The 25,662-nt window shown below is 48.2% G+C and overlaps 1 protein-coding gene across 7 annotated transcripts; it reads right to left on the bottom strand.

Annotated features, from left to right (window-relative positions):
* Positions 1-1,616: 1,616 nt before the first annotated feature.
* Positions 1,617-25,655, bottom strand: Aloxe3 (arachidonate lipoxygenase 3). 7 transcript variants are annotated; one of them, XR_004770801.1, is made up of 17 exons: positions 25,158-25,655; positions 24,505-24,699; positions 23,447-23,651; positions 22,368-22,449; positions 21,222-21,341; positions 20,802-20,927; positions 17,902-18,005; positions 17,253-17,425; positions 16,366-16,509; positions 16,080-16,283; positions 15,904-15,990; positions 15,223-15,392; positions 14,532-14,653; positions 8,753-8,853; positions 8,014-8,184; positions 6,904-7,872; positions 1,617-2,452 (listed from the first exon to the last, which is right to left on the bottom strand). XR_004770801.1 is itself a non-coding variant. In XM_035447933.1 (17 exons), the coding sequence occupies exons 2-17, from the start codon at positions 24,910-24,912 to the stop codon at positions 2,273-2,275; spliced, it is 2,136 nt and encodes a 711-aa protein (XP_035303824.1). In that variant the 5' UTR covers positions 24,913-24,938; positions 25,158-25,655. The 7 variants fall into 7 exon arrangements, 6 of the variants coding, with proteins under 6 accessions (XP_027282848.1, XP_035303824.1, XP_027282851.1 ...); XM_035447933.1 differs by lacking the exon at positions 6,904-7,872 and adding an exon at positions 24,868-24,938 and having other exon boundaries at positions 2,273-2,452; positions 24,505-24,606; XM_027427050.2 differs by lacking the exon at positions 6,904-7,872 and adding an exon at positions 24,868-24,938 and having other exon boundaries at positions 2,273-2,452; positions 25,158-25,654.
* Positions 25,656-25,662: the final 7 nt, after the last annotated feature.

Genomic DNA, 25,662 nt, shown 5'->3' with positions numbered 1-25,662 from the left:
TCACTGGGCTCTTCAGACAGACTATCCCCAAACACCTCTGTATGTGCAGTGGCTTGAGGATTCCACTCTTCCAGAATCAGGAGGAGACAACCCAGTCTTTGGCACAGTTCATGTACATCAACACACACACACACTTATTCCAGTAGGTCAGGGACTTTGTTTGAATAAGGAGAAGATTCTGGGGCTAAAAAAGAATGAGGAAAGGAGACAGGAAGTGAATTTTCCTGGCTCGGTGAGAGCATCCTTATTTGAAAACCTCAGTGCGGCTGAAGGATCTTCACTGACGGTCTGGGATGGAGCCAAGAGACCCTGTACCTCCTACCAAGCCTTTGGTCATAGAAGGCACTGGCAGAGGAGATGGAGTTGTCACCAATTATTCTGTCTCTAAAGTTGTTCCACTGTCACCAGCATCATAGGAATAGAGAAACAGTCCTTTCTATCACCGTCCAAAGATGGCTATCACATTGCAACTCCAGTCAGAGAGAAACCATGACCAGGGTTTGGTCAGGCACGGAACCTGACTCAGGTGGCCGAGGAGAGTCTGATGTGATGGATGATGCATACCTGTGACCCCAAATTACAGGGGTGCAGATCCCCCTAAGGCACTAGAAGCAAAGGGGACCACATACCAGAACTTGGGAAGCAGATGCATGATGGTTGAATGTTCGGGGCCAGCACTGGCTACATGGCAAGACTGTTTGGGGGGGGCAGGGAATGCAAATGGTAAGGCTGGATCTGACAAGACAGGAAACAGAAGATGTGCAGCTGCTGGGAAATATGAACAGAAAATATGAACAGCTGATCGAGGAACACAAATATTTCTATTTTTATTATTTATTTTGTTTTTCAAGACAGGGTTTCTCTGTATAGCCCTGGCTGTGCTGGAACTCGCTCTACAGACCAGGCCTAGAACCTACAGAGACCCGCCTGCCTGTGCCTCCCAAGTGAAAGCTGGGACTAAAGGTGTGGACCACCACTGCCCAACAGATCTTTATTTCTAATGGCTTTGTGACTGGAAAGGAGAAAACCATTCTGCTCAGATTCATCCAGTTCAGTCAGGGCACACTAAATTATGCCACAACAACAAGCAGCCCCACCAATGCCAACAGTTTTGCTGGCATCCAACTGAGGCAGCAGAGTCTCGTTCTAGTCCCTCAGACACATGGGTGAGTGTCGTCGCCCCTATAATGCAGAAGCAGAGAGTGCTGGACCATCTCCATGAAGCCTGGAGATGAAAACACCACTTCCTCATGTAACTCAGCCCAAAGTTCAGCATGTAACTCCACCCATACACACAAGGGCCAGCGATGAGTTTTCCAGAACTGGATTTCAGTAGCACCCCTACCAGTACCACACCCAGAACCTGGATTCCGAGGCTTTGCAAAATGCCTAGTTCCTCCCTGTCAATCCTCTGTGTCCAGCTATTCCTTCCCTTCCTGATGACTCACTCTAGGAGGTAAAGGTAGGAATATAGCCTGGCTGGCCAGGAGAGTGAACTAGGAAGGTGCCTGTCTCCAGCAAATGTGGCCCACAGATTGGCTCTTGCTCTTTGCCCCGGCACCTCTACACCCCCACCACCCTCCACCCTACATCACCATCGTCAAAACAAAAGGAAATGGGAGCTGAATATGTTAGCTTTTATTGGAGTCACTGGGCACAAAGACAGAGATGAACAATAGGAATCGAGTGGGCAGGAGGAGAGTTTGAGAGAGAGCGACATACACACCCAGGCTAGAGTTCTCAGAAACTCAACTAGACATACTAGTGAGCTGGGCTGATTCTTTCCCTCCCCCTTAAAAGTACTAGGAGCAAAGGGGAGTGCATGGCAGACCCAGGCGCTCACCCCTTCCATTCCAGTTTCAGGGCTCTTTCAGGAAAGGAAGCTGAATTTAGGGGTCGTGAGCTCAGAGAAAGGAGAAATGATAGAGAAAGACTGGGTTTGAGGGGGGTGTGGGAGGAGAACTCAGAAACCCAAGGTGGGCATCCCAGTGTGGAAGGAAGATTCCCACATAAGAAGGGCAAAGAAGGGATTCCTTTTCAAGGGGTATATTGTGCATTTGACTTTAGTCAGCGGCTTTCACCCTGAACACTGCGTACTGGTCCCTCACAGCTCAGGGCCCATTTATATAATGTTAGGGCAATCTTGGACCTGTAAGCAAAGGAGAAGGTTCAAGATGAGAACAGGGGGCGTGGAGGGGACTGGAAGGCCCTAGGAAGTCAGCCTTTCCCTTAGTTGGAACTTCCTTTCTTCTGGGATGACGTGAAGTGGGCCTTAGATGGACACACTGTTCTCGATGAGGGGAGGGTCCAAGTAGGCGTAGGGTAGTTCCAGGCTCTCGTTGCGTTCCCTGATGTCCCTTGAGATCTGTGCCAGGCAGTTCTGGAAGGCTGCAATGCTTTTCTGCGGGGCCTCCTCTGTAAAGTGTTCATCTGGGTAGGTGCCCAGAGGCCTCTGGGAGAAAATAGGTCAAGAGGTTAGGAAGATGTTCAAGATGAGATTAGACAGTAATGAAGGTTCACAGGTTAACAAATAAAGTCAATGTGTTATCTAAAGACACAAATCAGCTACCACCATGGAGAACATGAGCCTTTTAAATCACAGCCCTAACCCACCACTTCTCTGCAGCATCATTCAGAATAGCCCCCTAAGGTACCTGAATGAAAATGGCTCCCATAGGCTCATATATTTGAATGTTTGGTCCCCATTGATGGAACTGTTTGGGAAGGATTTGGAGGTGTGCCCTTGTTAGAGGAGGTGTGTCACTGGGGTGGGTTTTGAGGTTTCTAAAGCTCGCGCCATTTTAAAACACCTTGAATTGCCAGGTGTGGTGGTACACGCCTTTAATCCCAACACTAGGGCAGAGGCAGACAGATCTCTGTGAGTGGGGCCAGTCCAGTCTATATAGTGAGTTCAGGACAGCTAGACGTACATAGTGAGACCCTGTCTCAAACAAACAAAAATCCAAAACATCTGGAGCTTGTTGGTTAGATGGAAGCTCTCTGCTACTTATTGCTCCAGTGCCATGCCTGCCTGCCTCCCTGGCATGAAAATCATGGACTCTAAGCCCCTGGACCATAAGCCCCCAATTAAATGTTTTCTTTTATAACTTGCCTCGGTCATGGTATCTTGTCACAGCCATAGAAGAGTAACTAAGACACCCACCCAGCCCTGGAAGCCTGCGAAGTGCAGAGCATAGACTGTGACTTAGGCCCTAGCCTACCTAGCTGGAGTGCTCCCCCTGCTGGCAACACTCTTCACGTCACTCTGACTCTGAAAGTCGATTCCTGGATCTCAAAGGGGGAGATTGAAGAAAAGTTTTAAGTCCAGCCCCTCCCTACCTCCAGTGCCTGATCCGCTCTTTAAACCCAAAGAACACAACCACATTCACCATTCAACAGAGGCTAGCAAACAAATTCCAGGTATAGGGATATATCTGTCACCACATAAGTTTGCTAAATCCAATCCCTAAGGACAATCAGCATCCTGGTTCTGAGGTCTTTACAATTATCTGGCATCATGAAACCTTTGCCACATATATAATCACTATCACCAGAATATTGTCACACTTTGCAATGTGACCACCACAATCAAGGAATCTCACAGAGAACTTCAGTCAGTGCCAACCTGTGTACAGGATTGTCCTTCCACGATCAGTGTCATACCACAGGTCACCATCAAAATGACAGGTCCAGTTTCCTACCCTTCATACAACACTGGTGCTACTGACACCTCAACAGTTCTCCATCTCATTTGATTGCGTTGTTGAAGGCCTTCGGGCTACTGCTAAATAGCAGCAGTAATAGTGGGCATTATTTTTTAGTCCCTGATTTTTGTCTCTTTTATTTTCTTCCCCCACCCCCACCCCCACCAAGACAGGGTTTCTCTGTGTAGTCCTGGCTGTCCTGGAACTCAGTCTGTAGACCAGGCTGGCCTCGAACTCAGAGATCCATTTGCTTTTGCCTCCCGAGTGCTGCGATTAAAGGTGTGTGCCACCACCGCCCAGTTCTTGTCCCTGATTTTAAAAAGACCTCTATTATTTCATCATAAATACAGTGGGTATTTTTTTAAGATGAGCTTCAGGGTTGATCAGTGGTGGCACACAACTTTAATCCCAGCACTTGGAAGGCAGAGACAGGTGAATCTCTGTGATTTGGAGGCCAGCCTGGTCTACAAAGCAAGTTCCAGGAGATCCAGGGCTATTACACAGAGAAACTTTGCCTAGAAAAACAAAACAAACAAATGATATGCTTTAATCAAAATTCTTTCATAGGGGCTTCATTTGAAACAGCTTTTATTAGTAATGGCTGTTTGCATTGATCAAACACTTGTTCAACCTATGTTGGGCTAATTATATGCTATGCTTCGGTATTGATGGAACAAACGATATCGTTAAATTTCATAAGGTGAACCAACCTTTCATTCTTAGAATAAACTAGACCTTGTCATAGCACATTATTGTTTACTGCACAGTGCTTGTCTTTATTGGCTGATATATTTTTAAGATTGTTGGAGCTAAGTAGAGGAGTTTATAATTTCATTTTCTTAATTACAGCTGACATGTAAGTATTTTATGTGAGCCATCACAACCACACAACAACCCTTAAGACGGGCTCTTTTATCAGCCCCACTTTATAGATAAGGAAATTGAAGCTTAGTGCCGCCAAATTAGAGAGGTCACAGAGATGTTAAGTGTGAACCCAGGACTGGAGCCCTCTAATGAGATCCACCCCCCTTTAAGGTTGCACGGCCTCTGCTAGTTGGAGAATCGGACTCCAATGACTCAGGAAGATTCTGCCTTTTCCTGCACTTTCCAGAAGTTTGAAAGACAAAGAAACTGGGTGGGCTTGGTTTCGTTTGGCTTGTCTTTCACCCCAGACTTGAGCCACAGTGACTCTTCTGCAATTACCAACCTGAGCCACCACATCTACCACTTAGCATCTCTTCTAAGATGTCAGTGTTTTATGTTCTCTTAGAAAGTCATTCCTTTCATCCAGGTTTCCAATTCTGTGTCCAGGAAACTGTGAGCAGTACAGTCTTACAATGTCAAAACTTTCTCTGTATGATTTCCCTTTCCTATTCCAAGTATCTATGTTCTTTCCTTTTTTTCTTGATTAGAATTGTTGGGCTGGAGAGATGGTGCAGCTGCTGAGAGCTAGGCTGGAAACCAAAATGTTAAGAATGGTTTACAATTTCTTTACAGTACCAGTCTTTTTTCAGGGACTCACCCTGTAGCTCAGGCTGGCCTAGGGGTCACTATCTAAGCCAGGCTAGCTCCAAGCTTGCAGCAATCCTCCTGCTTTACTTTAGCCTCTAGAATTACGGGTATGAGCCACCACACCTGATTTATTATTGGCTTTTAAAAAAGACAGAAATGGGCTCAATGGTTAAAACCATAAACTCTGTGGCTTTGGAGGCTGTCCTGGAACTAGCTCTGTAGACCAGGCTGGACTCAAACTCAGAGATCTGCCTGCCTCTGCTTCCTGAGTTCTGGGATTAAAGGTGTGCACCACCATGCCTTTTGTGGTTTAAGATACTATACTTTATATCTGGTTCAATGATTGAGATCAGATCCTGGGTGATTGACAGCTACTATTACTGTTGTTTTAAGTTTCTCTGGCCTATGAGGAGGGGACCTCCTAACGATCATCCTCTTATTCACTCATTCCTTGGGAAAAGCAGGGGGTAGGGTCTAAGGATAAGTTCTTGTGGTCCTCAGAGTAGAAGATGTGAGTTAAAACTTAATAGGAAAGTGTCAAGGAGATGGACCAGATGGCTTGATGCTAAGAAGGGTGACTTGAGTTTGCTTTCCTGGACCCATGTGGTAGGAGAGCACTGACTCCCCAAAGTTGTCCTCTGACCTCTACACATGTGCCAAGGTATGTGCACCCCATTTCCCAATAAATAAATACATAAATGTAATTTTTAAAAACTTGCTAGGAAGGGTTGGGGAGGTATTTCAATGTTATAGCACTTGCTTAGCATGCCTGAGTTCTATCCATAGCTCACATACATGCACACACACACACACACACACACACATGAACATGTACACACAGGTACACTGAACCAGGTACTGTGGTACATGCCTATTGTTCTAGTTTCTCTAGAGGCTGAAACAGAAGGAGGGTTTGAACCCAGGAATTCAAGGAAAACCTGGGAAACATTGAGAAACATATATATATATATATATATATATATATATATATATTATATACATATATATATATACATATACATATACATATATATTGGTTTTTTGAGACGGGGTTTCTCTGTGTAGCCCTAGCTGTCCTTGAGCTAGCTCTTATAGATCAGGCTGGACTCAAACTCAGAGATCTGCCTGCCTCTGCCTCTGCCTCCCAAGTGCTGGTATTAAAGGTGTTCAACACCACTGCCCAGCTAAAAATAACCATTTTTAAAAGATTAATTTGTGTTTATTTTATATGTATGAGTGTTCTGCCTACATGTGTGTATGTATGTATAGACTACAAGAATGTTTGGTGTTCAGAGAGGTCAGAAAGGGTGCTGGAGCCCTTGGAACTGGCGTTACAGGCAGTTGTTAGCTTCCATGTGGGTGCTGGAAACCAAACCTGAGTCCTCTGGGATCAGAAAAGGTTCTAACTACTGAGCTATCATTCCCACTCCTCAAAAAAAAAAAAAGAAAATTAAAAAGAGAGGAGTTGTGGCACACAGCTTTAATCCCAGCACTTGGAACACAGAGGCAGGAGTATCTCTGTAAGTTAGAGGCCAGCCTGGACTACTTAGTGAACTCCAGGACAGCCAGGACTATATAGAGACTCTGTCTCAAAAAAAAAAAAAAGAAACAAGCAATAAAAAGTTAAAGAAAAAAGTTGCTAGAAAGATTAAAACCTGCCACGTTTCTAATACCAAACAAAGCCTACCATGAGAAATGAGGTTGTTCACAGGTGACTCGTGAGCCTGGCTTGGAGGCAAGATCAAGAAGGCAGAGTGGCATGGTGGGACAAGGCAATGTGTGAAAGACCATGATGGCAACCGATGATTCAATGGCTGCTCACTGTAGCCTAAACTACTCAGCTGCCTCATCTTCTCTCTCCAAACCTGTCCCTCTCAGCCACTGACACAGCCACAGGAACACCCTTGCTGAAACAAATTAAGTCATGTCACTTCTAGTTTAAGAGCCTTGAGTGGCCTCATTGTCCTCTGAATAAATACTATGCAAAGTCCTAGCTTACTCTTTACCCTGCCCTGTCATGTCACTCCCCTGAACCTCAATGATCGTAAGAGCACATTAGACTCTCCCTTCCACTCCTGGGTGTCCCTCCCTTTGCCTAGACACCAACATTGGCCCTCCTCTATCTGCTAAATTCCTACTTGTCCCCCACAGGTTTCAGCTTGTATGTCACCTACTCCATGAAGTTTCCTTGGGTTCTCCCATGTAGGTTTCACAAGGCTCTATCCTTGCCTCTGTGCCAGTAGTGTAACAATGTGCATTGTTTCCCACCGGTGCCTGGTAGAGTGCTCAGGAAGTGATTGTGATTGGAGGATTACTATACAAGTACTTCCAACAATACTCTGATGGGCCTCTTCATTCACCTGTATGCTACATGAAGGCATCAAGAAGGTGGTTGTGGGGGGGTCTCATTCAACTTTATATGCCTATCAAGCACTATGCTGACTGTGGCAGGAACCCCATGTTTAATGCTTGTGTGAATTAATGAGTGGTTGGTGGATGAATACATGATTGGATAGATGGGTGGATGGATGGATGGATGGATGAATGGATGGATGGATGGATGGATGGATGGCTTATGAATTACATAGAAGTCATAATCCAGCTGCTAAAGTGGCATTTGCTTCTATGTGTGTCCATGGAGATCAAGTATCATTTCCTGTGAAGACAAAAAGACTCTCAAAGCCTCTGAGCAGTGGAAATAAATTCCAGCGGTCAGCCTTCAACCCTCCTCGTCCAGAGCTCGGCACACCTAGGCTCTGCAATGCTCAACCTCTGCCCCACACCTCCACTCACGCACCTGGTCCTTGGGCTCCTGGCTGACCAACCAGAAGAGGAGAAGGTTGCTACAGGTGGTGTTCACTTCTGGGAGGGTGTCTAGGTAACTCTTCATCGTTGTGTTCCCCTTGGTCTGAGGTGGGGGCTGTCTCATAGATGATGGGGCATTAGGCATCCAGGCCCCAAAGTCGTGCTGTGGAGAGACACCCCCACACACACTCCAGTTGATTGAGCATAAGAATCCTATCATTCCTGATCCCACCTCTGCCATCCCAGGTCTCAAAGTTTAGAAGTGAGGAGACTATGGAAGGTCCCAGAAATGGGCCATAAGCCCAGCTCACCCCTTGTCATTCTCCACCCAGTGTTCCAAGACTAGGTAGAATGAGTCACCATGAAGGGAGGAGAAGCCAGAGAGGAGGTAATCCTAGACAAAGGCCTTGAGCCGGCATGCCTTGGAGCAACTTGATGCTCTATGTAGCCAGTTCTTGCCAAGGTCAAGTTCTGTTCCCAATATAAGCTCTCCAGAGTCGCCATTGTAACTCTGGGTGCAACTCCACCCAGCCATCACTCAACACTAGCCCTTCACTCCACCCAGTCACCACTCCAACCCCAATGGCAACCATAATCCCACCCCAACCTTGACCCACCCCATTCACTTAACCAGAACTCTGACCTCAACTCCATTGCCAAGCCTAATCCACTTTTGGAACCTAACACCTTGGGTGGCCCAGTGCCCCTAGGCCTGCTGTCCCAAGCCTTACCTGCCCACTATTGACTGCTGCGTGCTGGGCGGAGCAATTAAAGATGATTGCAGTGAGATACTTCACGAGCTCTCCTGGAGTGCACAGCCGGCTTGGGAAGCCTGGGTGTGGGGAGAGAAGAAGAGGGTGTGGATGGGGCGGGGAGGGGCTGAATTCCTGGGGGTTCTCAGGCAGGGGCTCTCCACTAGGGGAGAGTGAAGGATTAAGGGCTAGATATGGGCTACAACTATCCTTAGACTAAAATTAGCCCTGGGCTCTCTATTCTCTGAAGGGGATCAGGATAGGGTCTGATCACTAGAGTAGAAAATGATGGAAAACCGGGCTCCTGACAGAGCCTAGCACCGAGCTGCCTCTCTCTGACCTGGAAGGCACTTACTTCCATTTCTCCTTTCATCTCTAGCCCATAGTAGCCCTTAATGAGTTAGCGCTACTCCTGTTACCAATATCCGCACATGACACCACCATCAAGGCATCCTCTGCCCGGCTTAGCAGAAGAGATGATTGACCACAGAGTCTGTTACTGAGAAGTGCACAGTGAAGAGGGCAGAAAGGAAGATTAAAGGAAAAGTCTGGATCCTAAGGAAGATGCACAGGGCAGAAATAGCAGCTGGGGCCGCATCATCCCAGGAAGAGAAGGTGCCACCACCCCACACCCCGGTTGATGCATAGGTGAGATTTAAAAAAAAAAGAAAGTTAACAGAGGCTGAGTGCAGAGGTCTGCATCTATAGTCCCAGATTTGGGGGAAATTGAGACAGGATTGCTTGAACCTAGGGTTTCAAAGCTGATTGGGCATGGCAGTAAAATCTCATCTCAAAACAAAAACAAACAGAAAACCAAAAAGGGCCCGCAAAATGGGTGTAGGACCTGGCTACCAAGCCTGACAACCTGAGTTTGGCCCCAGGGGGCACAGACGGCGAGAGGAAAGAACCAACTCCTACAAGTTGTCTTCTGACCTCACATATATGCCATAGTGCATATGCATCACACACATGCACATACAAAATAAATAAATGTAATAAAAATAAAAAATACATAGAACAATTTTCTTAAAAATCATTAAAAGATAATGCAGAAGGGCTGGGGGCATGGCTTCATGGGTAGAATGCTCTTCTCTTTTCTTTTCTTTTTGAGCCCCAGCACAGCATAGACCCAGTACTGGTAGCACATGGCTATAATGCCAACATTCAAGAGTGGAAGCAGGAAGATAGTTCAGGGTTATCCTTGGCTACTTATCAAGCTTCAGGTCTACTTGAGACATGAGACCATGTCTCAAAATAAGTAGGTCAGGAAATAAGGGAATGGCAGAGGAGAACCTTGTCAGGTTGAGCTCGGTCCTCTGAAACAAACCACATCCAAGGCCATGACTTTACTCGCTCGCTCTAATGGGTGAAATCAAAGACAGGATTAACAAAACAAGATAGGAGAGTTGAACCAGGAATCCCAACGTGGGTCTTAAGCAGAAAACAAACATCCCATAGGAAAGAGCATGGATTTTGGTATTTCTCTCTCTCTCTCTCTCTCTCTCTCTCTCTCTCTCTTTCTCTCTCTCAGAGGCTAAGAGACAACTGCACTTTTTGTTTTGTTTTGTTTCTCTATGTAACAGCCCAGGCTGGTCTGGAACTCCCTCTGTACGCCAGACTGGCCTCAAACTAGATCTGCCTGCCTCTGGAGTGCTGGGATTAAAGATGTGTGCCACCATGCCTAGCAATCTTTTTTCAAATAATTTATTTAACTTTATTTTGTGTGCATTGGAGTGAAGATGTCAGATCCCCTGGAACTGGAGTTACAGACAGTTATGAGCTGCCATATGGGTGCTGAGTGTTTGAGCCTGGGTCCTCTGGAAGAGCTGCCAGTGCTCTTAACCACTGAGCTATCTCTCCAGCTCCAACAGCTGTACTCCTTATCCAGTTGTTCAGATCAAAATCTGCATGCTCACACCTTCTCTTATCTCACGTTGTATGTATCAGCAAAGACTTCCAGAAGCCCAATCTGCCCTGATCACCATGTTTTCCAGTCACTACCATCTCTCCTATCACTCCCAGCTTTTTCCTTTGTGGCACTAAGAGCTACAAGGATGTATAGCATGTACAAGGCCCTGAATGAGATCTCCACCACACACACACACACATACACAAATCAGATGATGGCACCTTTCACTAGAATTTCCTGAAGAGATCCCCTGTCGCTCTCTCACTTTGCCTGCTCCTTTCTTGCCTTTACTTACTTTACTCAGGCTACATAGCCTTTGTGATATCCCTCAAACACTGGTATACCCAGACCCCAGGGCCTTTGTACTTACCGTACTTCTGCCTGAGTGTTCTCATCCCAGTAACCCACACAACCAGTATCCTCAACCCCTTCAGATCTCCACTCAAGCTCAGCTCCACAGACAGTCTTTCTTCGGCTGTCTGTATGAAAAAGTCTCCCTAATGAGATTCTGGTTCCTTCCTAACATTCATAGCCATCTAACATATTTGTTGACCATCTCTATCTTCCCCCAAAGAATGGTAAGCTCCATTAAGAACAGAAGTTTTGCTGGATGGTCGTGGTGGTGGTGGTGGTGGTGGTGGTGGTGGTGGTGGTGGTGCACACCTTTAATCCCAGCACTCGGGGCAGAGGCTGGAGGATTTCTGTGAATTTGAGGCCAGCCTGGTCTACAGAGTGAGTTCCAAGACAGCCAGGGCTATACAGAGAAACCCTGTCTTGAAAAAAAACAAAAACAAAAACAAAAAACCCAACCAGAAGTTTTGTCTATTTGTTCACAGCTAAATCCCAGCATCTAGAACAATACTTAATAAATATTAAGAGCCCTGTAATTATTGGTTAGGTAAAGAAAGTAGATGAGATAGTAAGAAATAGGAGTGGCAAGGCATGGGATAAGGTGGGTGAGGGGACTGGGAGGGGACCTGATTGAAATTAAGGCTGTGGTAGGGCGGGGTGGGGGGCACAGATTTTTCAGTGTTTCTGAGGACTGCCAGGGGAGTGATCCTGCAGACTTAATGAGGCAGGGGGGAGACCGGTGGAAAGGCAGCTGGCAAAATGCATAATCACTGATATGGAACTAGGGTCTGATGGTGGGAAACCATGCAGACAATAAGAGATTAACCATCCAGCTAGGTCCAGGAAAACAGAAAAATGGAACATGAGCCAAAGAGCGCTTGGAGGTCTAGAACCAGGCTGAGCAGACAGAAGACTAGCACTGGTGAGGCATTAGCTCTGAGTGTGGATTCCCTGAACTTTCCATCATAGTCGATCATCTAAATCTGGAAGTTGTGAATACAGAAGTAAGGAGGGAGTCAAACTGCCATAGTGTTTATTCCCCTGACCCTGGAATATGGAAGCCAAAAACCCTGGCAGTTTAACTAATATATTTAACCTTTATATTAAAATCCAGAGCAAGTTTGTACTGATTCAAGTTGTTGTCAATCAAAGAAAGCTGTTGGGTATAGACTCATAGACAAGTTTGATACTGAGGGGAACTGACCCAACAGCAATTAAATCTCAATTTGAGTCTTAAATGGGAAACAAATATGCCAGGGGCATGAAGCAGCCAGGATTCTGATGAACAGTGAGTTTTCAAAACTCAGGGAAAGGTCACCCTTTAAAATATCCAAGAGAGATCCGGCTGTCAGCACCTTAACCTAGAAATCATTCCTGGCCTTGTTAATGTCGAGACAAGCTGACATCAGGTGTCTCTAGTATGATGCAAAGCACAGAACACAGCATCACCTGAGAATATTCTTGCCAAAAATGTGCAACCTGTATACATTCCTTCCCATTTACAGAAACCACACAAGACAGGAACAAGATGGGTCACATATGAGAGAGCAATTAGATACATTCAAAGGTGACACATAGTCTAGCATGAGCCTGGGCTTTTCCATAACTCCATGTTGTGTAACTATAAAAAGCAGGGGGCCGTGCGTGGTGGTGCATGCCTTTAGTCCTAACACTAGGATGGAAAAGGCAGGCAGATCTCTGAGAGTTTGAGGCCAGCCTGGTCTGCATACAGCGTTCCAGGCTAGTATGGACTATAGTGAGACCTTATCCAAAAAAAAAAAAAAAGAAACAAACAAACAACAAAAAACTCCACAAAATGCTGCTTTAAATTAAAAGAATCTTTAAAGTTTAAATAAAATGTGGTCCTTGGTTAGCTCCTATCTCAATTGGATCGATGTAGGAAAACAGGGCAAAATGGGTAAATGTGGATATGGAGTAAATGTGAGTGTGACATTGATGAGTATTGACAATTGTTACATGTAGGGCTAAGTGTATATAGATAGCCCAGTGGTACAACACTTGTCTGCCACGTAGGAATCCCTGGGTTTGAGCCCCAGAACTACAAAAAGTTATCAAAATGGGACTGTGGGCCAGGTGTGGTGGCACATGCCTTTAATTCCAGTACTTTGTAGGGCACAGAGGCAGGCAGATCTCTGTAAATTGAAAGTCCAGTCTAGCCTGGTCAATATATGGAGTTCCAGGCCCATTAAGGCTACATAGTGAGATGTTGTCTAAATCAAAGAAAGTCCAGAAATAAAAGCAACAGATTAATCAAATGTGGCAAAATACTGTAGAATCTGGTAGGCAGGTAAAGGGGTGCTCACCAAGGTGTATTCTACTGTCCTAGATGTTTGAAAAATGTTGTCTAAAAAATTTTTTAAAAACCTATAAAGTCCCTTCTGGATAAGACTGCAGTATCTGTTCTATTTAGAGGTGACTTGAAACTACCCTCTTCCTTGGGTCTCCCCAGACAGAACAGAAGTAATCAGTTGGCTGAAAGCTACATTTTTACTGAGATGACTCAAGCCAGGGTAAAGGAAGTTGGTGCGTAGACATTTGAGCCAATTTATACAATACAGACAGAAGGCTCAGTAGGTAAAGGCACTTGGTGCCTAACCCGATGCCCTGAATTCAGTCCCTGGGACCCATGCAGTGGAAGGAGAGAATTGATTAAGTTGTCCACACAGGCACTGTTGTGTACCCTATACACACAAAACAAACAAAATTTAATCAAAAGATAAAAAATTACATTAAAAAAAAAAACAATTGGTCATGGTGGCACAGGCCTTTAATCCCAGCATTCAGGAGGTAGAGGCAAACCGAGCCCTGTGAGTTTGAGGCCAGCCTGGTTCGCAGCCAGTAAGGACTTACAGTGAGATCCTGTCTCAAAATGAGAGAGAGAGAGAGAGAGAGAGAGAGAGAGAGAGAGAGAGAATAGAGAACAGAGAGAGGGGGAAGATAGGAGAGAGGAGAGAGAGAGAGAAGAGGGGGGAGGAGAGGACAGAGGAGGGAGGAGAGAGAGGAGAGGGGGGAGGAGAGGACAGAGGAGGGAGGAGAGAGAGGAGAGGGGGGAGGGAGAACACTTTGGAAAAGGTGAGGTTGGATTTCTGAACCCGGAAATGGAGGAGCAACGGAAGAAAGGTTCCTTCCATTAGGGATCTCAGAGCCAGGATGGCCAAGAGTTAGGACCACCAGGGTGTATGAGGTCTCATCTTTCCTGGGACTGAGAAAATACTCAGGAAGAAAGGGTGGTGTGGGACATCTGCTTGGCATTGCGTTTAAGTAACAGAAGCTGAGAGGAGCGGTGCCAAAAGATGGAGAAGTGGCATGCCTTGGCATGAGTGAGTCCTTGGGTTCAATCCCCAGCACCACACTAAATGCAATTTAATAGTATGGATTTCAGTAATAAGAAGTGATTAATGGAGGAGAGGTAGGTGAGGATGGGAATTGGATCAGCAAGAGCTTGTGAGTGGTGTGGCTGAAGACAAAGAGGGATACCTGAATTCTCCCGGCTGAGGAACGCCTGAGCAAAAATCTCACCCACCCAGGCCTGCAGCTCAGAGTCCTGCTGCACCGATGCATCGCTGGGATAGTAGTAGCTCACGATCTCTGAGACAAACCTGCAAAAAAAAAAAAAAAAAAAAAAAATGCTGGTGCCCCTGGAGTGAGCATGGGCCCAGGCCAGACATTGAGGCCCACTGACACTCAGGAAGGGCAGAAGCAGATGGCCAGAGTCTACTGCGAGGAGTCCCCAAAGAGAGTTGAGTTCAGTGGGGCCCCCAGATCCAGCTGGAACCACTGCCTAGGCTCCCCTTAAGCCTCCCCCCCACCCCGCCCAAATCAAGGAGGTTTGGGGATCTCCTCTCTGGGAGGTAATGAAGAGGAGAGTCTACATCGTTCTGTTCCCTCCTTTGGGGGTTTGGAGGGAGCCCTGCCTGCCACGACATGCCCTGATCTTCTGATGCCCATGGACAAGGTACCCCTTCCTTCCTCCATTGCAGCTCACAGTCACCTGCTGCCATCTCACAGAACCTGTCTGCCAGTTCCTACTCTTGAGTTTCCTATGCTGGGTGGGAGAGCACCGAGAGACTCGAGCCTCAAGAGCTCCAGCTGACATGAGTACAGCAGCCCACGCTGCCCCCTGGGCCCGGAGACCTTGGTGGCTGGAAGGACCTGAGGGTCCCCACACCTCTCAATAGCCGCCCAAATCTTCAGGCCATCGTCCCGGTAGTGGTAGTTGGGGATGTTCAGGACACCGCGAGCCCGTAGGCTATCCGGAAGGCAAAAATCCGTGTAGGTGAAGTGGGCCAGCCCTGTGCTCATGAGGTAGATGAGGCCGCGCCTACCGATGGATGTGACCTGGGGACACAGCACACAGCTGGACTTCCCAAGCTGGCCCACACCCCACCCACTGTGCCTGGAGACCAGCTGGGACTAATGGCTCAGCTCAGGGAGGGACACATGCGATTTAGCAAGCACTCAAGGACCACGAATCAAATACTCCCACGGGCCTGCTTCGCGGACTGAGGACCTACAGTGTGCATGGGAGAGGGAATTGAGGTATTGATAACTACAAGAATGGCAACGCAGGAGAGATGAGATCTCAAGGATCAGCTAGAAGCAGTGCTGACCTAAGGCCGACTTGCCCATTGAACCTACTTTTGAGGGTGTGTAGTCCACGCATGGGATTGGCCAGCTGGGTCAAGGCTTAGGGGAGGGGCAAACAGAAGACTTGCAAAGAGGCGTAGCTTATGGGAAGAGGCAGGAGAGGACTGATTACACAAGGGTCTTGGGAGCAAGAGCAAAACTTGTGGGCAGGGCAAAGCATACTTAGGGGCGGGGCCTTATGGTCGTAGCGGGGAGGCTGCACCTTGTCCACGAGGCCTTCTGGGTTGAGCAGCGTGGCCCTTGCGATGGTGTTCACCTGCAGCGTGTAGCGAGTGTGGGGAAGCAGTAGCTGCGAGAGGAAAGAGGTCTCGTGAGCCGAAGGTCAGGGAAGGCCTGCGGGCCCCGCCCCCTTAGTCCCGACCCTGTGTCCCCGCGGACCTTGTAGACTGGATGACAGAGGGGCAGCTGACGCAGGGTGGCCATGGAGAAGGCCTCGCATAGCAAATGCGTGCACAGAAAGTGCGTGTTGTTCTCGTGCACCAAGAATTCAGAGTTGCGCACCCACGTCTTGGCCAGCAGCCAGTCCAACTCGCAGTCAGTGGGCAGGAAGATGGGGCTCTCAGGCCCTGGAGTCTGGCTGAGCTGTGTGTGAGAGTAGTAAGAGGTGTGGATCAAGTCTAGGAGCCTGAGGCTCCACCCCCTAAAGTCTCGCCCCCAGGCTCACCTGGATGGCCAACGGCAGTAGCACCCCCTGCGGGTTGAGCCACAACAGGCAGAGTGGAGCAGCCACGTACTGTTGGAGACCGTTTATGCAATGGACAGGGGCCTCCGCCAGGATCCAGTAGTCCGCTAGGAAAATGTGCCCCCTCTACAGAAGGCACACAAAGACTTAAAAAGCCCTCTGCCCCACTCTGTGTCCCTCTTTTCTCTCTGTTCTCCTCAACAAGGAAGAGCTGAGGTCCCCAACTCGAGATTCAGCAATTCTTGTTGCCTGCACTAATGGGCAAAGCTCGGTACCGCACCCTTCCCAGAATGTCCGGAATGAGGTCTAGATGAGTCTGTCATTGTGTCATCTCTCACCCGGCCTCTGGGCTTGAACAAGCCAACTTCCTCTGCTCCTCCCCCAATACCTTGTCCCTCCTACACCCTCAGCTCGAAAGGCATCCTCTCCTGAAATCTGACCTCAGTGTATCCAACAACAGGAAAATCAATACACAAGGAGTTTACCAACCACGGCCCCAACTTCGGAGAATGTCTGAGGGCTTGGCTGTCAGAGACTAGGTTGTCATCTATTCCAATCCCCAGAGTTCCTCGTTCTTTGTAATCGTTCCTGCTACACCTGACAATCTTGTGGCTGGCCTGTCCTAAAGCAGCTGTCTTTGGCTTCAACACTTGGAATCTCCGAGACCCTAAAAGAAGCCTCAAACCATCCCAAGTCCCACCTGGACCTCCTCCATATTTGTTCCTCTTGAAAGGTAGACAGGTCTGTTCTGTGGGTGAGGCCTACAGACCTGGACCACTCCACCTCTTCCCGCCACATACAACCCTAGTTCATAACGGCAACCCACCTGCCTCCCTCCTATTACGTCCACTGCCAAGGCCCTCACCCACCTCTAGCTCTGTTTGTAGGCAGGTGCCTGGTCCCAGCAAAGATGCCACCATGTCATTGGTGACAGGCAGCTTGCTGGGCAAGCTGGAGAGGCAATGGAGCATGACAGGATTGACACCATTCAGGTACTGGTACCCAAAGAAGCTGTCCTCACACCAGTGCTCTGTGACGTACTCTGGGGGGGGGGGCGGCAAGAGAGGGAACCAGTAGGTCTGGAAACTACTTTCCAAACTCTGGTCCTGCCCATCCCTTTGCTCCTCGTTATAGCTTCAGCTTTCGTCCCAGCAACAGTACAAGACGGATATAACTACATTTTCAGTTGAATGATGGACACTGAGAGCCAGTAAGGTGGTGTGGCAGTTCTGGAATTAGACCCAAATTCTCTCTGACCCCAAATCCCAGAACACCTGGCAATAGGAGTAGGGAAGGGAGTCATATGGCCCTGATCAAAATCAGGACTTCTTAAATGACCATGAGTAGTTTCTGGGTAAGTAGAGTTTCTCTGTATCCTCTGAGGAGGTTCCTGGGCTCCTGAGGGAAATCTGAAAGATGCTCCTGGTGAAGCCAGGAGCCCATCCCATTGGAATCCAGCATCTGACATGAGCATGAGATACAGTGAAAGACAGGCACCCCGTGCCTGGCCCTGCACACCTGTGGTGAAGGTCTTGTGACACCAGAAGATGTTCCGGATGTCATCCAGCTTCTTCCAGGAGCCCCTGCGGTCTAGCAGACCTCGAATCTTCATGCCCAAGGACCTGAGGGACAGAAGAAGGTGAGAGCTGGGGGTGGTGACCAGTACGGGGTCACTGTCCATCAGCCTAGAGAGAACCAATAGGGCCATTTCCCAATTATAAGTGCCTAACAACCCACACAGGAGAAAAGTCCAGCATTCAAGTGACGCCCCACAGGCTTCAGGGTCCTGCTTCAAGCACACCCATCCCTGAGTGGAAGGAGTGCCTGTGTGAGCAAAAGTGGTACCACCCTCACTGGTGTTTTGACCTGCTTTCTTCAAACTTCTAAAATCTTATAGACCTTCCATGACTCCTTTCTCCTATGAGAAAGCCTGCCAAGCCTGGGTCAGGCATGATGCTGCCCTCCAGCAACTCCCCATAACCTTAGCAGTGTTTTCTCCCACCCCTTCCATGCACTAGGCAAAACCAAGCAAAGCCTGTTTTCCAAACATAATCAATAACTTGATTTGTTTACTCCTGGACTTGTGAAAGTGGAGTCGACAAGCTGGGGGTGGAGGGAGCTTCTGTGTCTTGTAGATGTCTCTACTATCTATCTGGTTTTTATGTTTCGCCCATGAGCATCAGAGGGAGAAAAAAAATCTTGAAATAAGGTTGGCTTTCCCTACTTCTAGGGCTTCACTCAAGCTTGGTCTCTGCTGGAAAGCTATTGCTATGGGTCAGTCTGGTCTTCCAGGTGTGATGCAGATGCCAGTTCATGTATGAGGCCTTAACCGACCTCCCCTAAGACCCACGCCTTGGGGCATTCATAATTCCCTGTGCATCTCTTCCTTCCTATTCAACTGCAAGCTCCCTAGGAAAAGGACTCTATGTATCTTGCTGTGACCACCTCCTCATAAGCACACACCAAATGGGCTGAACTAAAGGAAAGGGACTGGAGTTCAGATCAGGGAGGTCTGTAGCAAGGGGTCACCAGGACAGTTAGCTGTGCAATGGTGCTGATGTGCTCTGGAGGGTGTGGGCAGCTAAGGAAGGCAGGGGGTGGGGGTGGATTCATGACCTTATAGACCCAAGGTCAAGGGCATCCGTGCTCCCTTAAATGTTTGCTCTCTTACTGCACAAGCATTTGCTGAGAACTTTCCAGGCACAACTTTCCAGGAGCCCAAACAAACGAGAGCTGAGCCCAGTAGCACAAATCTGTATAGTCCCAGCTACTCATCTGGCTAAGGCAGGGAAGATCCCATGCCCAAGGCCTGCCTGAGCTAAGGAGAAAGACTGGGAGAGCACAGCCACAAAGGTAAAGATCAAGGAGGCAAATAAACAAAACGAGGGCCTGCCACCATTGTCCTTCAGAATATACCTTGAAGCCACCCTTCATTTGACTCGCCCTAAGTTTCTTCCAGGCTGCTAAGAACAGCCCTCCTTTCCCTCTGACCTTACTGAGAACCCCTAGCTGGTGACTTCATTCCTGCTTAGACCTTCATATCCTTCTCAGACTCAACTTGGGGTGTCTCTACCTTCCCAGATGTCCCACGGTCCTTCCTGATGATAGGTCCTTGTCCTGAAGTCTGACCCCTGTGGCTGCTGCACATACCATCCATCACAGGCAACTATTCATGCCTACCTACACACTCTTTCACTCATCTTTTTTTTTTTTTTAAAGAATCATTCTAGAAACACATGCACAGGAAATCAAGACCCAGTTCTTGTCTTGTCCTCTTTGGTGTCCCCACATGTTTTCTCATAGAACTCTTGGCTCACTGTCCCCATCCTGGACTCATCCATCCCTTGCTGCCCTCTCATCTCTTTCCTCCCAGACTTGTTTCAATCCTGCCCTTCTAACTAAGAGCCACATCCTATAGCCTGCTGGCCTCTGTCTTCTTCATGTATCCAGGGGGCTACTGGACTCCTCCCTCTAGTCATACCACATTTAAAATCCTATCTGTTGACTTAGGAACAGATAGTGACTGCCCTGGTAACTCATTAACTATACCCATGCCTCCTTAGTGATCCCATAGATTCCTTCTACCAATAGGCATCTCCTTGCAGGGAGAGGCTATCGAGAGATTTTGTGCTTGGCATTATCTCCCTTGCCTTTCCTTAAAACTTATGGTGGAGGTTGGAGAGATGTCCCAGTGACTACAACCCAGGCCCTTCTCTCAGAGAGCCTGGGTTCGATACCAGTACACACACTCAGCAGCTCACAACCACCCATAACTGATCTGATGCCATCTTCTGGCCTCCGTGGGCACCTGCACACTTATGGCATGCACTCACATGGGCACACATAAATTTTTATAAATAATAAAATTTTAGACTTATGATGTCAGAATGAGTGGGTCATTTTACCCCTCAGGCAATTATCCAGAGACTATGTAAAAAAATTAAGGTTTCATTAGGCAGGATATGGTGGTGTAGGACTTTAATACCAGCACTTCTCTGTGAGTTTGAGGCCAGCCTGGTCTACATAGTGAGTTCCAGGACAGCCAGGGCTATGTAGAGAAACTGTTTCAAAACACAAAAGAAATTAAAGTTACACATGCAGAAAGTATGGACTTTGGAGTCGAGACTGAGATGATCTGGCTTCACCTCCTCAAGACTTAAGGACAGAGCCTCTCTATCCAACTTCATATGGTCCCTGAGACCCATGCTCTGCCCAGGGTAAGTGCCCTGAAGAACAGGCATAGGGGAGGAGACTGAAGGGCAAGGCAAAGGGAACCTAGGAGAATGGAAAAGAGGAGTGTGAAGATCTGTGAGAGGGGGAGTGGGGGCAGAGAGGAGGGCTGGGAACTGTCCTGTGAGATGGCATGAGTAGGAAAGAAGGGACAGTGAGCAGAACAGCAGGAGAGACAATGTGCTCACGCAGGAAGAGCATTGAAGATCAGTGAGGCCGTCTTGGTGGCTGAGTAGCGAATGTTGGGCTCCATGTGCAGCAGAGATGGGATGTCAACTTTCATAGGAAAGCCAGGCAGGTACCGGTTCCCTGAGCTGAGGAGAGGCAGGGACAGAGGGTAGGAACCAGTCAGTGGACCTGTAGCGGGTCCCCCTTAATTCCTTTTCTCAATCTTGTCCCCAGATTTTCTAACTCTCCTCTCATTATTATTTCAGCCTGCCCCTTCTGCTTCAAATCAGAAGACACGTCTTATCCTTTCCACTAAACTCTTGGGGACCATCACTGGTCCCCCTATAGACTCTGATACCTCCCTCCATGCTGCTGGGCCCCATCTCAACAAACCATCTACATCCCTCCCCTCCACACCCTATCCAAGCATTGGTTCTCACTTGTCATCCGGGTCTGCACAAGGTACTGTCTTAGTCAAGGCAAATTTCTTATCTGACTCCATCTCCTCAAAACTGCTGACATCCACCATTCGAGGGAAACCAGGAGCATAGATCTTCCAGCTGTCCCAGGGGAGGAGGCAGAAAAGCTAGGTTAATCTTGGGATGAACAGAATCCTTGGCTTCTAAAAATATGACTTCAGGTGACCCCCTGATACTTCCTGCTTCTGGGTATGTGTCAAAGAACTGGATTTTCTCTGAGAAGGCACTGAACTTCAGATGGGGAGTGAAACTCAGGATCTTTGCATGCTAAGCACATACTGTACTGCCAAACCACAGCCCTAAGCCCCAGAGTAGCACTGGAGGATGACACAATCCCCACACTGATTTAGACATGGGCTTACATTATGATCAAGATAAACCAAGTGTGACAACACGCACCTGAAATCCCAACAATTTAAAGGCTGAGATAGGCCAGCCTGGGCTTCATGGTAAGACATCCCCAACCCCAATCTCAAGAAAAAGAAAAAGTACGGTAAGTTTGAGGGTGCACTAAGATTGGTAAATATTGGAGCCGTTTCCAATATGGGGATCTGGCTTACAAGAGGGGCAGTTCGAGGATGAGAATGGCTAGTTGATGGTCTTGGATAATCATTGGATTTGGGGGTTGTTTTGTTGTGGTTGTTGTTTGTGGGGGACTTTTTGTTTGTCTTGGGGAGGTGGTTTTTGAGTTTTGTTTTTTTGTTTTTGTTTTTGTTTTCAAGACAGGGTATCACTGTGCCTTGTCTATTCTGAAACACTCTATAGACCACGGTGGCCTGGAACTCACAGAGATCTACCTGTTTCTGCCTTCTGATTAAAGGCATGCTCTACCACCGCCTGGCAGATTTGGGGTTTTATTCGAATTTGTAAGGGACCAAACTTGGGTCTTAGAAAATGCTAGGCAAGCTCTCTACTCCTGAGTACAGCTACATTCTCAGCCCAAGATAACTGTCAATGTAGGTAGTCTGGGTGGAATTAAGGCTCAGAGACGATCCTGATCAGAATTGAGTTCCCATGATTTTAACTGAAATCAGAGTTGGGAACAATCTGAGTGAGGCTGAAGTAAGAATAAAGATGGGGCAAAAAGTCAAATTAGGCCACCCTCACCGATAACATTCTTGGCGGGCCTGGAGTTCCCGTTTCCTGTGATCCAGAAGGAGGGGGAGAGAATCCTGACAGATGGTTCTTGCTGTAGGGAATGAAAAAGCACCCTTCATATAAATCTCTTCTCAAACAGTACTTCCCCCTGCAAACGCTGGCTGAGCCCTCTAAGCCTTGGTCTATGCTATCTCCATGTGCATCACTTTGGGAACCATCCACACACTCTTTGTTCGTCCGTCACGACTTTGAAGCCATTGCCACATTCCTAACTTCTCGTCTACCCCCTTTCTAGATAATGTTCTCCTTGAGAATGGAAGTCACATCACACTCATTGTTTGTCCTTCCCAGTGTCTGGCTTGGTGCCTGGCGTCATTTGATAACTATGAAAAGCGCATTGTAGGCTGTGGAGTGATGCTCACTTGCTTCACTTTAATGTAGAATACCCAGCTCTCATCTCTGAGACATTTCACAACACACACACACACACACACACACACACACACACACACAGCAACTCTAGTGTTACCTCTGTGGAACAGTTCTGGAAGCAGAACAGTATTCTTGAAATTCAAAATTCAGCAAGAGAGCCTAACTCACTTTCCAGACACTTCATCCCCACCAGAAGAGCTAGCAGAAAGTAGGGCACAGGGTCTTTGCAGCTAAATTCTCTAAACACCCATGGCTTTCCCACCTGCTGAAGTCTAGCTGGTTAAGTGACTTTCTGAGCTCTAGAAGAACACATTCTGGAGAAATGCAGAGGGATGCCATGGGATGTCAGCTGCCTGGTGTGAGAATGTCTGTCTGCATCTGGTGTAACTGTCTACATGTGACTGTCTGTGTGTGCCTGACTGTGTGAGCCTGTCTGTGTGAGCCTATCTGTGTGTGCCTCCAGAGGAAGAAACACCACTCAGAAAGCCCTTGCATATCAGGACTTTAGCAATGCTCTTTATCAAAAGCTATCTACTTAAGACCCTAGCATTTCTAACCCCAATCCTAGTCCCTATACGCTGAGTTTTTTAATGCTCCATAACTGATCCCAGAAGAAGTACTGCTGCAGTACTTTGCAGTCCTTGTCCCCGGCCCACCTGTTCCTGGCCGCAGCTCCACGGTGCAGTAGCCCTCAATCCATTGATAGCTTGGAAAGTGAGTCACAGTGCCATCTGGGGCAGTGACACTGACTCGACTGCAGTACCAGGGGTCCTTGCAGAAGAAAGCAAAGCGCTCCTTGTGTAAGCGCAACAGCAAGATCTCACCCAGCTCTGCTGCACAGCGCACCTTGTACTTCTGAACCTGGAGTGATGGAGGCAGCAAGCAAGCCAGTGAGAGGCAAGGAACTGCGGGGGCATCTTTGCATTTGGAAAGGGTGCATCAGCACCTCCACTTACTCAGGCATATAAACCTGAGCAGTAGCTGATCCATGTGCTTCCTTTGTGTGAATGAGAAAAAGAGCCTGTCTTCATTCATGTAGAAGCAGGCACCACACTTAGTGCCTGTATGGAGTTTTGCTGGCGTTCCTAGCCTCCTTGGCCAGCAGGGCACTTTTATGTAAGGCCACTAGCAAACTATTATAGGGGCTGACAAAGGGAAGCAGACCCCTTGCAGAGAACAGAAAATCCATGGTCAGAGTAAGGAAGCTATTTGGCCAAAACCTTGTGTCAATAATGGGAGGAGCCAGGCCAAGTGGTAGTGGTGCACGCCTTTAATCCCAGTACTCAACGGGCAGAGGCAGGCAGTTCTCTTGTGTTCGAGGCCAGCCTGGTCTACAGAGTGAGTTTCAGGACAGCCAGGGTTGCACAGAGAAACCCTGTCTGGAAAAACTAGTAATAATAATAATAATAATAATAATAATAATAATAATAATAATAATAACATAGAAGGAGGAGCCAGGAAGCCAGGGAAAGTCCCCAGAGTTCCTTCCAAGTGCTCCATCTTCTCCACAGCCCTGTTTCCGAACAGTTGGTATGGTTTAATCATCACTCAAAAGTCCGGGACCACAAAGGAAATGACAAGATTGTAGTGAGCACCCTGAGTTCCGCAGGACTTGAGAAATCCAACAAGAATACCGCCCCCGCCGCCGCGCGCGATCAAGTTCCCGCCGTGAGGTCTGTTCCCTAGAGGTCCCCCGTCTCTCCTGTGTACTCACCGATCCAGAGGCAAAGTCCCTGCCCACACGATCCAGCCTCTGCTTAGGGCTCTCACCACAGGTGCCCACCAAAGTAGCATAGATGTTGTCCAGTGTGCCAGCCTTCAGGTAGGAACCAGTGGTTACACAGAGACGGTAAACTGCCATGGTGGGACCCGATAACCCAAAAACAGTAGCTGGCCCAGAGAAGGTGAGCTACAGGTAGAACAGGGCAGAAGAAGGTTGGGGGCTGGGGAAGGGCGAGCCTGAGGAAGGGCCCAGCTCTGGGGTGTTCCTGGGCTCGCTCGCTCTCTCTCTTTCTCACCGGAGCTCCACTGGTAATTCAGGAGTACTCTCCCCGCCCACAGCCTTGCACCCTAATACCTGTTTGCTTGCCTCTGACACAGCCGGTCCCTCTGGCTGGCTCATCCAGATGGATATCTGGAGACTGGGTCCTTTGGAGAGGGAGGGAAGAAGGGAGGAGGAACCAAATGCCGAGAAGGAGACAGGGAGGAGGTGACTGACGCGTGTGTGACTGGGACACTACCCTCAGCTTGATCAGAGGCTTGACTAATGTCCTGAGGCCCATGTTCACCCACTCCCCTGTTTCCACCCAGACCCCTTTCCTCCTACTTCCAAACCAGAAACGGGCACCAGAGCATCAGAATTCCTACTTGTGAATCAACCGAGTGAATCACGCCGTGGAGCATCGGAAAGCCGCACCAATTCATAAATCACACGTGACTTCGGCAACAATCAAGGAAATAGCACGCTACTCATCTCAGCACGCGGCAGGTGGTCATGTTCCCCATCCTGCCACCCACACGCCCATTTCTTCCTAAAGCCTGGTCCCCTCTCTGTCCCCAGTTTTCCGTACCCCCGACCTCAATAACTCCTTTGGAACAGGGCCTGCCAAGTGAATGGAGGCCTGTCCGACAGCATCTGGAGGGCCCCGTGTGACATTCTTTACGCTCCAAGCCCTCCCCCGGCCTGCCTGCTAGTCCGTGGGAGGCAACCCACGTGCCCTAGGTGTCCGAGATGTAGGTCACAGGAGCCGGAGAAGAAAGATAGGCTGTACCACGGAAACCCGTGGCCCGCAGCGGCCCCGCGTGGCCGGTCTGGGCACCTCGAGATCCCAGCCTGCGTGGCGCTCCGGCCCGGGCGACCTCCTTAGACAGA

This window comes from Cricetulus griseus, chromosome 7 (genome assembly GCF_003668045.3).
Source record: "Cricetulus griseus strain 17A/GY chromosome 7, alternate assembly CriGri-PICRH-1.0, whole genome shotgun sequence".
Taxonomy (NCBI): Eukaryota; Metazoa; Chordata; class Mammalia; order Rodentia; family Cricetidae; genus Cricetulus; species Cricetulus griseus.
The sequence above is the reverse complement of the archived record's forward strand: the minus strand, read 5'-3'. Positions and strand labels throughout refer to the sequence as shown.

Excerpts from the sequence above, each read along its gene's own strand:
- Aloxe3 (XM_027427048.2), bottom strand. The coding sequence starts at position 25,214 with ATGAATTGGTGCGGCTTTCCGATGCTCCACGGCGTGATTCACTCGGTT. Across the intron at positions 18,006-20,801 it reads ATCTTCAATGCTCTTCCTGC|GTCCTTGGGCATGAAGATTC; the intron begins GTGAGCACATTG and ends TCTGTCCCTCAG. Across the intron at positions 15,991-16,079 it reads TCTGTCATCCAGTCTACAAG|CTACTGCTTCCCCACACTCG; the intron begins GTCCGCGGGGAC and ends TTCCTCTCGCAG.